Source organism: Lactuca sativa, chromosome 4 (genome assembly GCF_002870075.4).
Source record: "Lactuca sativa cultivar Salinas chromosome 4, Lsat_Salinas_v11, whole genome shotgun sequence".
Lineage (NCBI taxonomy): Eukaryota > Viridiplantae > Streptophyta > Magnoliopsida > Asterales > Asteraceae > Lactuca > Lactuca sativa.
Window position 1 is genome coordinate 14,719,527 of NC_056626.2, and position 13,955 is coordinate 14,733,481.

At 35.1% G+C, this 13,955-nt stretch overlaps 1 protein-coding gene across 1 annotated transcript; it reads right to left on the reverse strand.

The window, feature by feature from the left end:
- Nucleotides 1-1,752: 1,752 nt before the first annotated feature.
- LOC111909772 (serine/threonine-protein phosphatase PP2A-2 catalytic subunit) lies at nt 1,753-8,114 on the reverse strand. Its single transcript, XM_052770154.1, has 7 exons — nt 7,959-8,114; nt 7,375-7,682; nt 6,752-6,866; nt 2,672-2,780; nt 2,493-2,570; nt 2,233-2,424; nt 1,753-2,124 (listed from the first exon to the last, which is right to left on the reverse strand). Exons 2-7 carry the CDS (start codon nt 7,625-7,627, stop codon nt 1,951-1,953), a joined length of 921 nt encoding a protein of 306 aa, XP_052626114.1. The 5' UTR covers nt 7,628-7,682; nt 7,959-8,114; the 3' UTR covers nt 1,753-1,950.
- Between the last annotated feature and the right edge of the window lie 5,841 nt (nt 8,115-13,955).

Below are 13,955 nucleotides of genomic sequence, written 5' to 3' on the forward strand. Positions count from 1 at the left end.
ATTCACTAATGGTGAATATTGGATCCACTCAACCTTAGTATGTCACTTCATGGATCGACGTTACTAGGTGAATCTTGAAAGTAGTTGGGTTTATATATCCTTCGACGCAAGATATATGTTGTCTTATGGGTAAGTGGGTCGTTATGTATTGAAGTTGTGAAACAATATTTTGAATACGACAATTATAAAAGCTACTACCATATATGATGTGCAGCTAAATGATGAATGCGTCTAGTCAAGATAGGCTTGCTCTTCTAATTGTTGCATGTGATATCAGTTGGGGCTTCTGTGGCCCTACTGGATGATATTAGCAAAGATGGTATGTTTCTTATTGAGATACAGAGGTCGAAAAAACTATATTGAACTTGTATGAGAATGATTTGATCCATGACTTATTTTTATTAATATCAAAACAAAGGTAAATTAAGATGATAAGTCATTTAATATTACAAGTCTATGCTCTAGTAGAGACAAATATTCATGTATGGTTAAAAGTAGTGATTTGTTGTCAGCCGTTTAACATTGTCTAATATAGTTTATATAAAAAAAGGGGAATACTATTGAACAAATACTGGATCTAGTTTGAAAGAAACAAAAGATTTAATGTACCGTTAATTATACTTAAACATATAGGATCACAATCATACGGAAAAGAGCAATTAAAGATAATATATAAATAATATATATTAGTGATAAATTTAATATTTACCAATCTATGATAAACAATTAAATAAATGGTTATTTCTTAATTATTTAAAAAACAAAATAAATAAAAGAATTTACTGATTAAATAAATAAAATAATGTATTTATTAAGGTCTGATTAATTTATTAAACTAATTGATTAAAAAGTTTTAAGCTATTATCTTTCTCCGTCCTTGGTATGACACTATGACTGTCAACCAAACAAAGGAACAAACTGAAGGTGATGTGCGTGTGTGTATATATATATATATATATATATATATATATATATATATATATATATATATATATATATATATATATATATATATATATATATATATATATATATATAGGAAGATAGGAAGATTTGCATTGATCTTCGGGTTCTACAATAACGCATCTCCTTAGTCCTTACCACTTGAAGTGAAATTGTTTAACCCCCTACTATATGATCGTATTTGGTTAATCAAGTATGATCCAAATGGATCTGTCTTTAAGAATTTAAAATTTAAAATTGTATTTTCTGTTGTCTTCGTTTAAGAATTTAAATTTTAAAATCATATTTTCTGTTGTCTTCATTACCCGGTCTCCTTACCAAACGGATCCATGTTTAAAGATAGATACTTTAAATATCAACAAAAAGACGTTAATATCACTTCAGTATGACATGACAATCTGGGCGAATCCTTTCAGTATCCTTTCTTCTCAAGCTGAAATTGACATCCCACCCAATACTTGCAAATGACAGTTTTAGTCAAAGTTTCCTGTTAAACACATATCAAATGACTATTTTGTCCCTAACTTCATATCTTTTTATTGATTTTATTATTTTTTTAGTTTATTAGTTTATGCCCCTCAAATAACCACCTCTAGAAAGCTCGTTTATGCTTTGCCAACAATATCTCTAGAAATTAATGGATGGATCAATTCCACCTGGACAAAAAAAAAATCCACAGCAACGAGTTCCTATCCCAAGTTGTTCCACCTTTTTAAATATTTCAAAACCTAAATACCATCATCATTTTCAGATTAAAAGAAACCTCAACACAATATACCATATACAAAATACCAAAAACATAAAAACTTTATAATAAAAAAAAAAAAAAAAAAAAAAAGGAAAGGAAAGGCCTCTTAGTAGGCTTTTCCATCACTTGTTCTCTCTCCATCGTTAAATTCTTAAAAAAAAAAAAAAAAAAAAGCAAACTCCATAGTCGAACATATATGTATCTTGTTGATCTACAAAGAACACAAGTGAGGAGAAAGTTTATAAAAAATAATCAGGAGTCTTGCGGGTTGTGTCTGGTTCAATCTGCTTTGGGGCGGGATCAAACTGAAGAAAATTCTGTTCCATGTTCTCTCCAACTTCCAGAATGGCAGCCATGTTTCCACATCTGTAACAGTAGTTTGGTGCGCTGAACACTGTCACCACATTCTTGTCCTAATAATAATCACAAAAAACTTATCAATAATTAAGCCTAATCATTATTATTATCATTAAAGAGGAAGAGAGGGATAGAGGGAGGGAGGGGTAATTAAGTAAATAAACCTGGCACCAGTTGAAACCCTCCATGACAAGCTGGTGAGCTCTGGAGATGAGAGTGAGTCCATTTGTATGGTTGAATTGAGACGCGATGTCTTGTCCGAATGTGTACCCGGCCCCACGTGGAGAGATCCCCCACCCGCATCTGTCATCTGGATCCGACCATAACAGATCACACATTGGTCCTTCATGTGGGACCTACAAAACAAAATCATACCATTAATTTCAAAAAATAGGTTATGACTTATGAGAGATCATTAAAGTACCTCTTGTATGCGATCCAAGCCTCGGATATTGTCAAGTGTGTCCAAAGATGGTGAAAGTCCGCCATGCAAGCAGAAGATCTGTTATGACATGTGTATTAAATTATAATTGTAATTGTAATATTTATGTTATGACATCATCGATCGATTAAGATTTAAGATTTAAGATTCAAGAAGCGTACCTGGCTCTCGATAAGTGCTGTAAGAGGAAGGTAATCGAATAGGTCGGTGAAATACTTCCAAACATTTGCGTTCCCATACTTTCTCAAACATTCATCATAGAAACCATACCTGTGTTGAACAAAAAAAAAAAAAAGAAGAAATTATCAATATCAAGGTAAAGAATAAAAACAAAAATGCAAAATCTGTTTTTAAATTATGTAAAAGAAAATGCGAGTGTGAGGGTGCAAGAAGTTAGCTGATAGAGCAAGAAGTAGTCGTATATTGCTATAACTAGACAGATTTTTCAAAGTACAATGTTAAAATAATAAGAAATGAAAGTAGAATATCATAAGAAACAAATCAATGAAAGTACATTGTTATTTCTTGCATTTAACTCTATTTTTTTATGCAAACAATTCAAATAGATTCACAGTGTTAAGTGCCTATTTTGGGTTGGTGTGACATCATCTTTTGCCCTTTACTCCAAGTCCTTGGTATGGATTGGGTCTCTTTCCCAAGTCCTTCATATGGTTGATGCGGCTTTTTTCTATGGGGAGATTAAAAAGGCAAGAGGAGATATCATTGAAGCTTTGGATGGTAACAAAAAAAAACTTACAAACCTATCACGGATATTATATCATTAAAGATGAAAGATAGACTAGATTCAAATCTACACCTGATGGCCTATCTTTTAAATCCTTATTATTATTACAAGAATCCACAACCGATGTAATGTATGTGGTTCTTGATTTATTGATAAATTACTTTTGGGAGATTGAGAGATCCAATGACAAGTCGTAACTATTGAGTTGCCAAAGTAGAAGAAAAACTAGATACATTAGTTCCAAATTTTGCAATTAAAGCATGTGAGGTGAACAATGATGACTTTGAGCAAGGTAATGTGTTTTACTTTTATTTATTTGCTTTTCAAAATCTCATATTTACCAATATAATAATGTGTTTATGTTTTAAAATTTGTAGCAAACTAGTGGGAATTTTTGATGGCTCAACTCCTCACTTAACATAAGATTACAAGGATTCTTTCTTTCTTTAAATAGTAGTAGTTTATCAGGTTTTGGAGAAAATGGAGCACATCTGAAGAAGTAGGTAATTTAAAACTTTTAATGTCCAAGTAGTTTATTTAAAACAAAAATTATGTATTGTATATTTTTAAACCCTTTGTTGCTTTTAACTTTATAGGTACATGACAAAGAAAAGAAACAGACTAGAGGCAACTAAACTGAACAATCTTGTTTATATTCAATTCAATGCTAATTTAATGGGGGAAAGTAAGGAATATGGAAGTGCTATTAGCAAGTGATGCACACTTGGCTCAAGACTTGATTGTTGATTGTGATGAAGTTTATCCCGGATTGAAATGGTAAGCAATTGGTGAAGCTATAGAAGTCGATAATTATCCAACATCCCGATAAAGTTGTAGGATGAGGTAACTTTTTGAAGAAGATTCGAATTCATGAGCGCGGATGAATTAGATTAAGGTGAATATGGTGTAGAGAGAGTTCGCACCATGGACCAATGCGGAGAAGACGATGAGCAATTTAATATTTGAAGACGAGTTTTTATTTTGGAACTTATTAAACTTATAATGTACTTTATCATTGATTGTATGATGATGGGTGACTTAAGTATTTAAACACTTTGAACATATCTATTTTATAGTTATTTAGCTATTCTAATAGGATATTGGTCATATTTAACTTTTTTCCATATTAATTGCTTAATAATTTAGGGTCCACGACTAGTCCCTAGTCCTCAATACCCGAACCGAGTAGCGTCTAGCGGCTTTTACAACCTTACGGAGTACTGACAAAGTAAGAAGTAACCCACATAATGTATGGATACGTTCAATGGTATGCACGAACCTTTAAATGAAGTTTACATCATACTCTTACACGGTAATCGTTTCATTAAGGAGGTGGATGAAATATATTAGAAAAGAAAATGTCACATACAAGAGCAACCTCTTGATGCATATGTATCATTGACACAGTTATTTGAGAGAGAGAGAGAGAGAGAGAGAGAGAGAGAGAGAGAGAGCTATGTACCCTCTTACAAGATCTTGCGTATATTTCTTTATCGTATTCATATCAATTTACAATATATTCGGTAAAAGAGCATAGCAAAGAGCAATACCTTTAATACACAAGTATGTGTTGAACTAAATTCATTAACCATTAGACTAATGAACATATTTGCATATAATGCATTGAATTCGTTATTAAATCAAGTTTTCTCTAACATAGTTGGTCTTCAGCTTTCTTGTAATATGGAATGAGGGAAGCAAATAATGGCGTGGATGTGAGGTAGAAGGAGGACGAAAACCAAGCAAAGCACTGCATTGATCTACTAGTGGGATAACCGATAGTTTACCATATATGCATTAACTATTGGAGTATGTTCATACAACTTAGCGAACCAACGTTACTACCTACGTCAACTAGTCAACTGAAACCTATTTGGTTGCGCAACTAGGGTAAGTAGTCAACGACAAGAGTTATAAGGAACAAAGGCATAAAAGGTATCATGCTTGAATACAAGCCAAACCAGAGCAACCATGGACAACAAATGGCCCAATGGGAACCCTAATCCTTAATGCCACTTAAGCAACCCTTTAGCTTAATTTTTTGTGGACGAATTTGCATAGAATGCAGAGGAACTTAGGGTTTCGTTAGTCATTGTTGTGAGGTTGATTATAGCATTGAACTAGCCTTAATCATTTAACTTAGTGGTAGACGAAAGCTACTTTGGTTCTTAAGCCATACAATCCTACATCAATTGTAGTGCACCTCAATGTAAGAAACATACTGAACACTCTATGGGGGTTGTTTATTGCTTATATTTCCCCATGAATGATCTCATTGGAAGTCTATGTTTTCTTTTTTCCATTGCATTATCTCTAAGTATTATAGTCATTTAAATAATGAAGAAAGGTAAAGCAAAGGGCAACAACCCATGAATATACATGACCCTTGCAAGGATCAACTTTTATATATCAATAATGGATATTGCACCAAAAGACTTGCATAGAGGTCAATAAGGAGTGAAGGACGGATGAAAGACACATATATGACCTTAGTTCTTCCACCGTTGAGACATACTAAACACTTTCGAGTAAACAAAAGAGTTAAGATCTCCAACCAATATTTTCCTTTTGTAAATCTTGGCAAAATTCTTTCATGTTATACTTGGTCAAGAGATCCAAATAGAAAACTGTAGGAAACACATTGGCAATCCGATCTATGCTCTTTCATATCACTTCATGAGACCTAGAATGTTCCACAACATCATACAAAAGAAGAAGAAGAAGAAGGCAGCCTTAGTTTGTTTATTCCATGTTTTGTGATGTATCCTCTTCACCTATACTTGCTTAGCTTCTCGGGCAACAGGCATACTTTTTTCTAGGGACTATATGTTATAGAATCCGGTACACGCGTTAAGCTTTATTGAGTTCGTGTAAAACTCAATTGCACATCATTTTTATTATAATATAACCTAGTAAATTTGGTAAATGCAATCATATTGTTACATATCTCTATGGCCAAATCACACATGGAGAATGTCGATTTGACAAGCACAAAAGGAAATCAAGAAAGCTCCACTATGCATACAATTATCCACAAGAGATTTGCTACTCATTTACAAATAGTATTAAATATACATGAAAGTTTCACAGGTTAATCAATGCATATCTTAGGTTAACTTTGGGTCCCATCTAATTAAATTTTGGATTTCATCACCATTAAAATAAGGGTCAGGGAGATCTCAAGCCAATCATCAACAACATACCAAATTCTATATATAGTATGGCAGTTAAGGAAATATCCAACAACTAGATAATGTATGCTCGCATTAAGAACAAGATATTTGGAGTTATATTATACTTCCATAACGTCCAGTCATACACTAATAGGAAATAAGCTTGTAGTTTAAATGCAAATCTTCCATGAGTAAGAGAGAAAGAGAGATATATAGTCATACTTTGATGACAAACCTATGGAAGGAAGATTGTGCATTTTGAACTTTACAAGAATCAAAAATCATGTTAATTGTGATGAATCTTAAGAAAGTAAAGGTCTTACACTTGAGTAATCTGTCGGCTCTCATGGTTTCCTCTAAGAATTGTAAGTCTGTCTCTATAACGAACTTTAAGAGCCACTAAAAGTGAGACAGTCTCCACCGAATAATACCCACGATCTGCAGTAAGCATACATATTAGAATGAGATTAAACAAACTATTCAATTGTTCAACTTGCAAGAAAGAAAGAAGCCAATTGGATATGTTCATTAGCACAAGAGATCAGAGACCAATTAAATCCAAGACCACCTCCAAAAATGGAAAATTTATTTGGCAAAAGTTAGAAGTCTAATTAGCAATAATAATAGAAGATAACAGCTCAAAAAGGTCAAGCAGAGTTCCAATTCAGTTATGTCTTCTGAACTGAAGGTGTCAAGATGATAAAAGGGAGTTACAACCAGGCGATATGTCAATCTTTAAAGATATTTACAGCATTTTTGTCATCACAAAGCTCATAGATATCCAAATTCCCAATACAGACCACAAGCTCGAATGGATAATAACAGTCACCATGAAATCTAAGTCAATCAACCCAATTTTCAACACTAATGACACCTTATTAGTAAAATTACAAAATCCCCAAATTTAAGAAACAGTAACTCAGTAATGGAACAAGAATTAACTCACCGACGTAATCGCCCATGAAGAGATAGTTTGTATCAGGAGTACTTCCACCTATCCGGAAGAGCTCGATGAGATCGTAAAATTGACCATGAATATCACCGCAAACCGTAACGGGACACTTCACCGGTTGAACATTATATTCCTCTACAAGTATAGCCCTAGCTTGATCGCAAAGGGTTTTCACCTCCGATTCCGTCAACGCCTTGCACTCCATCAACTGCTCTATCTGCCTATCTACATCCGCGTGCGACGGCATTTTCGCCTTTATTTCCCGATCAAATATCCAACGATCGAAGATCGGAATACAAAAACTTCAAAATTGTAAACAAAAATCGATATTTAATAAAAAGCCTAACCAAAACCCGATTTGATTCAGCTTTTGAAAAAGGAGCTAGGGTTTGATTTTGATATCATTTTCAAAATATCGCAGATTCGTCTCCATCGACTTAGAAAACTCCGAAATTTGCAGCAGAAGATATAAAGATTAGTTTTGTGTGTATAGGTTTGTATATATCAACATATGTATGTATATGCAGCGTGATTGAGAAGAAAGCTTAAAGAAACGAGGGGTAAGCCAAAAAATATACCAGGAAGGAAGAGTGAAATGAAACCGGATGAAACTGAAACTCAATCACAAGTCACCGATAATTTTCACTCAGGATTCATCATAGAGATGCTCACCACGTGTCGGCCCTTTTCAGAATGTTTACTAACATGCGCCCTTCCGGCCTAGGTATACAAGTTTTTTTTAAGCACGCCATAACTCCTAAATAATAAAATAAGACTAAATTTTAAAAAAAAATGTTAACTAATAACTACCAATAGTGATTGTATGCGATTTTAGAACAAACAAAAAAATTGTTAAAAGTTAATGTTAAATAAAAAAAATCTCTTTTAAGAAATTTGACCGGTAATGTAGTAATAATTGGTGGCAAGATAATTTTGATTCGTTGGGCAATGATCATAAAAGGGGAGAATTACTAAAATATAAGATTTCTGATATTTTGCTAAAATATCAAAAAATTTAAAAAGGGATAAACATCAAAATATCAAACTGGGAGGTGGTGGAATACAAAATGACTACCTTTCATATAACTAATAACCAATCACATATGCACAAAATTTATTTTTCTAACAATATTTGCGACTTGTTACGTATTATTTACAAAACAATAAATGAAACAATTATAATAATAAGGAAATTGTTAGGTCATAAATTGTGGTTTATACTTTTTTATAAGCTATTAGAGTTTTCGATTTAGGACTGAAAACACCACGTTTTGGTGTTGTTTGGACCGAAATCACATGTGATTTCGGTTAGGCTTTATATTGTTTTGTTTGGGTTTGGTGTTTGGGCTTGGTTATTAGGTTTAGGTATAAATAGTGTTATTTAGGCCTTGTAAAGTGTGTGAGACGTTTTGGGGGTTGCCATAAGCCAAGAATGAGATCTAGAGAGAACAGAGAGAAAACAGTGTGTAATCGGAATCTTGTGTACCGGACGATTAATCAATATATCGTGTGCATTAAAGATTAATTATCTTGTTCTTATTCATCTTATATATTGCATTATACACTTTGATTAGGATACTGCATCATCAAAGTGAATCCGATTGATACGTAGGAGAATTTGGGACTTACAATTAGTATCAGAACTTGGATCGGTATCAATCGATTTGGCAAGATATTAAGAGTTTCTTAGATTTACGCGTGTTTTTGAATTGTTTTGGATGAAATTTTGGCTGTTTGTTCTTAGTGTTCTTCATATTTTTGAGTTTTTGATTGATTTTAGCCTTAAAATTGAAAATTTTCGTGTTTTTGGCATTTTCTGCAAGGTCCTCAGTCAAATAGCTTCGGTTCTCGACGGCTGCTTCGGTTTTCAGCCCAACCGTAGAGAATTTCAAAGGCTCAGCAGCGTTTGCGGTCAGATTCGCACGATCTCGGTTCGAAGTCCTCGGTTCGCTGTTCCTGGTCTACACGATCTCGGCCTCGCAGGTTTTCGGCCTGCGATTTCGGTCTCATGTGCGAGACTTCTCGGGTGGGTTAAGAGGCTTTGCAGATTTCGGTCCAAAATCTCATTTTCGGTCCAAAAGTTACGCTTTTGGTCCAAAACATTCGTTTTCGATCTAGAAACTTTTGTTTTCGGTCAAGGTTATTTTTTGGACAAAAAGTTTGATTTTTAAGTTTGACTTTCACGTTTGACTTTTGACTTTAAAGTTTGACCTTTGACTTTCAAGTTTTCACATTTGACCTTCAAGTTTGAATTTCGAGGTTTCAAGTTAAAGGACAATTTTTTCTTGGTTTCACAATCAGTTTTATTTTTGATAAGTTATTCTTTTTGGTGAATAATGAGTTCATCAATCACAAAAGAGGTTAATGAAACTTCCTGTTCTCAAGCCTGTAGGTATGAAGGATTTTAATACTGGCCATATTACGTAGAGACAATGAGGACCTTAGGTATGAAGGATACACTCTCAGAAAAGCTCAAAAAACCCTTAAAAAATCAATTAGAGGCCAAAATCAAGGACTTTAGAAAACTTCAAGCAGAATATAGTGATTAATGTGAACATTATCATTATGCTCAAGTAAAATTGTTGAATTAACTATCGAACTTGATGCATTAAAAGCTAAATATAAAGATGTTGAATTTAACTTTAAGAAATTTGATGTGTCAAGTGACGTAGTTGTGTCCATGATAGAAAAACAATTAAAATTTAAAGATAATCAGAATAAGGGTCTAGGGTATCACAGTGTTCCATATCCCTTCAATGATAACTATACCCCGCCCCTTGAAACCAATGAGATAGACACTTGCACAATATGGCCAATATTAAAATCCAACACCTAAGACCACGTGCATGACTTGTTGTGCATGTGTCTAGCTATCTATTAATATATGTTTAGTTTGCTTTATTTATTTTCCCAGAAAAGTTGTTTTTGACTTTGTCATTTTAGGTAGTGGGTTGTCCTTAACTTTAGGCTCTTATGTTAGTGGAGCAGTTTTTCAGTTTCTGTCATTTTCCTTTCCCGTGTAAGCCTTCTTAGGCATCTAGCTTTATCAGTTTTTCTTTAATCAAGTAACACAAGTTTTGTGTAAAGTTGTTGTGTTGTCTAATTTTTCTGCAAATACTTCACTTAGAGTTAACAAATTTGGTATCAGAGCCAGACCCATGGCTGATCTTCAAGTAGTAGGTGGTGTCAAGAAACTCAACAACCAAAATTACAACACATGGTCCACTTGTATCACTTCGTACATGCAGGGGCAGGATTTGTGGGAGGTTGTAGATGGTACTGAGAAAGCGCAACCAGAAGCTGAAGATAACAATGGGGTTCTGCGAAAATGGAAGATCGAGGCGGGAAAGGCAATGTTTATTATGAAGACAACAGTGAAAGAAGACATTCTTGAACACATCCGGGATGCTGTGACTCCAGCCGAAGCCTGGAAAACTCTTCAATCAGTGTTCTCGAAAAAGAATGACACAAAGTTGCAACTTCTGGAGAATGAGTTGCTTTCTGTGTCTTAACGTGAGATGTCTCTTCCTCAGTACTTCCATAAAGTGAATTCAACTTGTAGGGAGATTTCAGAATTTGATCCACAGTCTTATATTTCTAAGACTCGTATGAAGCGGATCATTATCCACGGCCTAAAGCCCGAGTTTAGAAGCTTTGTGACTGCAATACAAGGTTGGTCTGTCCAGCCTTCTTTCGTAGAGTTTGAAAACCTCTTGGCAGGACAGGAGGCTCTCGCAAAACAGATGCTAAACATCTCTGTTAAGGCTGAAGATGAAGCCCTTTATGTGGAGAGAAGTAAAGGGAAGTACAAGGCTAACTCAAACCAGGGACAGAAAAAGAATTATGATAAGCACAAATGGAACGAGAGGAGAAATCATGACAATGAGAAGGGGGAAAAATCAGTGGAGAAGCAGAAAAGTTATCGGTCTAACAAAAAGTTTCCTTTTAAATGTTATAATTATGGTAAAAAAGGACACATGGCAAGAAACTGTCCACAACAACGTATGGAAGAAGGCAATGCAGCAACTGCTCAAGAAGAAGAAGCATGGGATGATGAAGCACGTTTTGCACAAGATGAACATGCCATGGCCCTTGCAACTACAACTGAAACATCAAAGAACAAGTTAGATGAATGGGTAGTTGATTCCGGCTGCTCAAATCATATGACGAGAGATAAAAATATCATTCAAAATCCAGTTAAATATGGTGGAAGTAGAGTTGTTGTGATTGTTGATAACTCAAAACTTAAAATTGCCCATGTTGGTGATGTCCAGTTTCACCCGGAAGAAAGCAAGGAGGAGATGATGTTACAAAGTGTGTATCATGTTCCGGGAATGAAAAAGAACTTACTCTCTGTTTCCCAATTAACCTCAGCTGGTCATTATGTGCTTTTTGGTCCCAATGATGTCAAAGTGTATAAGGAGTTTGAAACTCCATCTTATCCGATTGCCAAAGGAAGAAGATCGGAGTCTATCTATGTGATGTCTGCTGAAACTGCATATGTAGATAAAACAAAGAAAAATCAAAATGTGGATCTTTGGCATATGCGCTTGGGTCATGTAGCTTATGACAAACTCGACACTATGATGAAAAAGAAGCTTGTCAACGGTCTTCCAGAACTAGAAGTGAGTAAAGGCCTAGTATGTGGAGGTTGTCAATATGGAAAAGCTCACCAATTGCCCTTCGAAAAGTCCACATATCAAGCAAAGGCACCTTTAGAGTTAATACACTCAGATGTGTTCGGACCTGTGAAACAACCATCAGTGAGAGGAATGAAGTATATGGTGACCTTTATTGATGACTTCTCAAGGTTTGTATGGGTATACTTCATGAAAGAAAAATCAGAGACCTTCAGTAAGTTTAAAGAGTTTAAAACTGAAGCAGAAAGAGATGGAAAGCATCGTGTATTACGACTTAGATCAGACAATGGTGGAGAGTACTTGGCAAAAGAATTTGTTGATTACTTAAGGGAACACAAAATCGGAAGAAAATTAACTTGTCCAAACACGCCACAACAGAACAGAGTTTCAGAGCGTAAAAACAGGCACCTAGCTGAAATATGTGGTAGCATGATCCATGATAAAAAATGTCCCAGATCGTTTCTGGGCAGAAGGTATGAATATTGCAGCTTATGTTATAAATCGAATCCCATAACAGAATTTGGGTTTTGTGTCACCCTTTGAGAAGCTCTTTGATATTAAACCAAATGTTAGCCATCTTCGAGTATTTGGCTGTGTATGTTATGTGTTTATACCTAGTCACTTACGTCATAAGATGGAGAAGAAAGCTATCTGTTCCATATTTGTTGGGTATGATTTGGAGAGAAAAGGCTGGAGGTGCTGTGATCCTAACAGTGGCAGGTGTTACGTCTCAAGAAACATAGTTTTTGACGAGACATCCTCATGGTGGTCAACAAATCATGAAACACTTCCTGATTCCGACGTACTCAAGGAAGGTTTGGAGTCCTCTACCATCAATCTAAACATTGATGATGTAGGTACTAATATAGAAGAAGATATTATTCCAAGACAAGAACAACATCCATGGTAGACAGGGGTCTTCAATTCCTCTAACTCTGATGATGAGAGAGATGATTCTTCAAGTCTTAAACGATCATCAAGATTAAGGAAACCTAATCCAAGATATGCACATGCTGCTGTTATTGAAAACCAAATATGTGAGCCTGAATCTTTTAAACAGGCTTGTATAAAAAAGAGACTGGATGGTTGCTATGGAGGAAGAGATGGAAGCCCTAGTTCGAAACCAAACATGGGAGCTGGTACCTAAGCCAAAAGAAGTAAAGCCCATATCATGTAAATGGGTATACAAGATAAAACGGAAGGCAGATGGCTCTGTAGAGAGGTATAAAGCCCGACTAGTGGCTCGCGGATTCTCTCAGCAATATAGGCTTGATTATGAGGGTACTTTCAGCCCAGTGGCTAAGCTTACAACTATACGTGTCCTCCTAGCCCTAGTTGCCAGCAAAGGGTGGAAACTTAGACAGATGGATGTGTGCAACACGTTCCTATACGGTGATCTGGATCATGTCATTCACATGGAGCAACCAACAGGGTTTGAGAGCAAAGATCATCCAAACTATGTATGTAAACTCAAGAAAGCATTGTATGGATTAAAACAATCCCCAAGAGCGTGGTTTGGTAAAATTGCTGAGTTTTTAGAGCACAATGGTTTTATGATGACAGCTGCTAATGCAAGTTTGTTTGTAAGAGATGAAGAAGGTAAGGTTGCAATCGTGTTGGTTTATGTAGATGATCTTATAATCACGGGTGATTTGTATGAAGTGGTTGATCAAGTGAGAAAGAATCTATGTACTCGGTTTCACATGAAAGACCTTGGTGATTTGAAACATTTTTTGGGCCTAGAGCTGAAGTATGAAGAGAATGGAGACATCGTTCTACACCAACATAAGTATTATGTGGATCTCTTGAGTAGATTTGGAATGATTGATAGTAAGCCAGCAATGACACCAATTGACACAAACTCAAAACTTTATGTTGATACCAGCAGAGAGTTAGAAGACACGACTATGTACAGGAAGATTGTGGGAAGCCTCA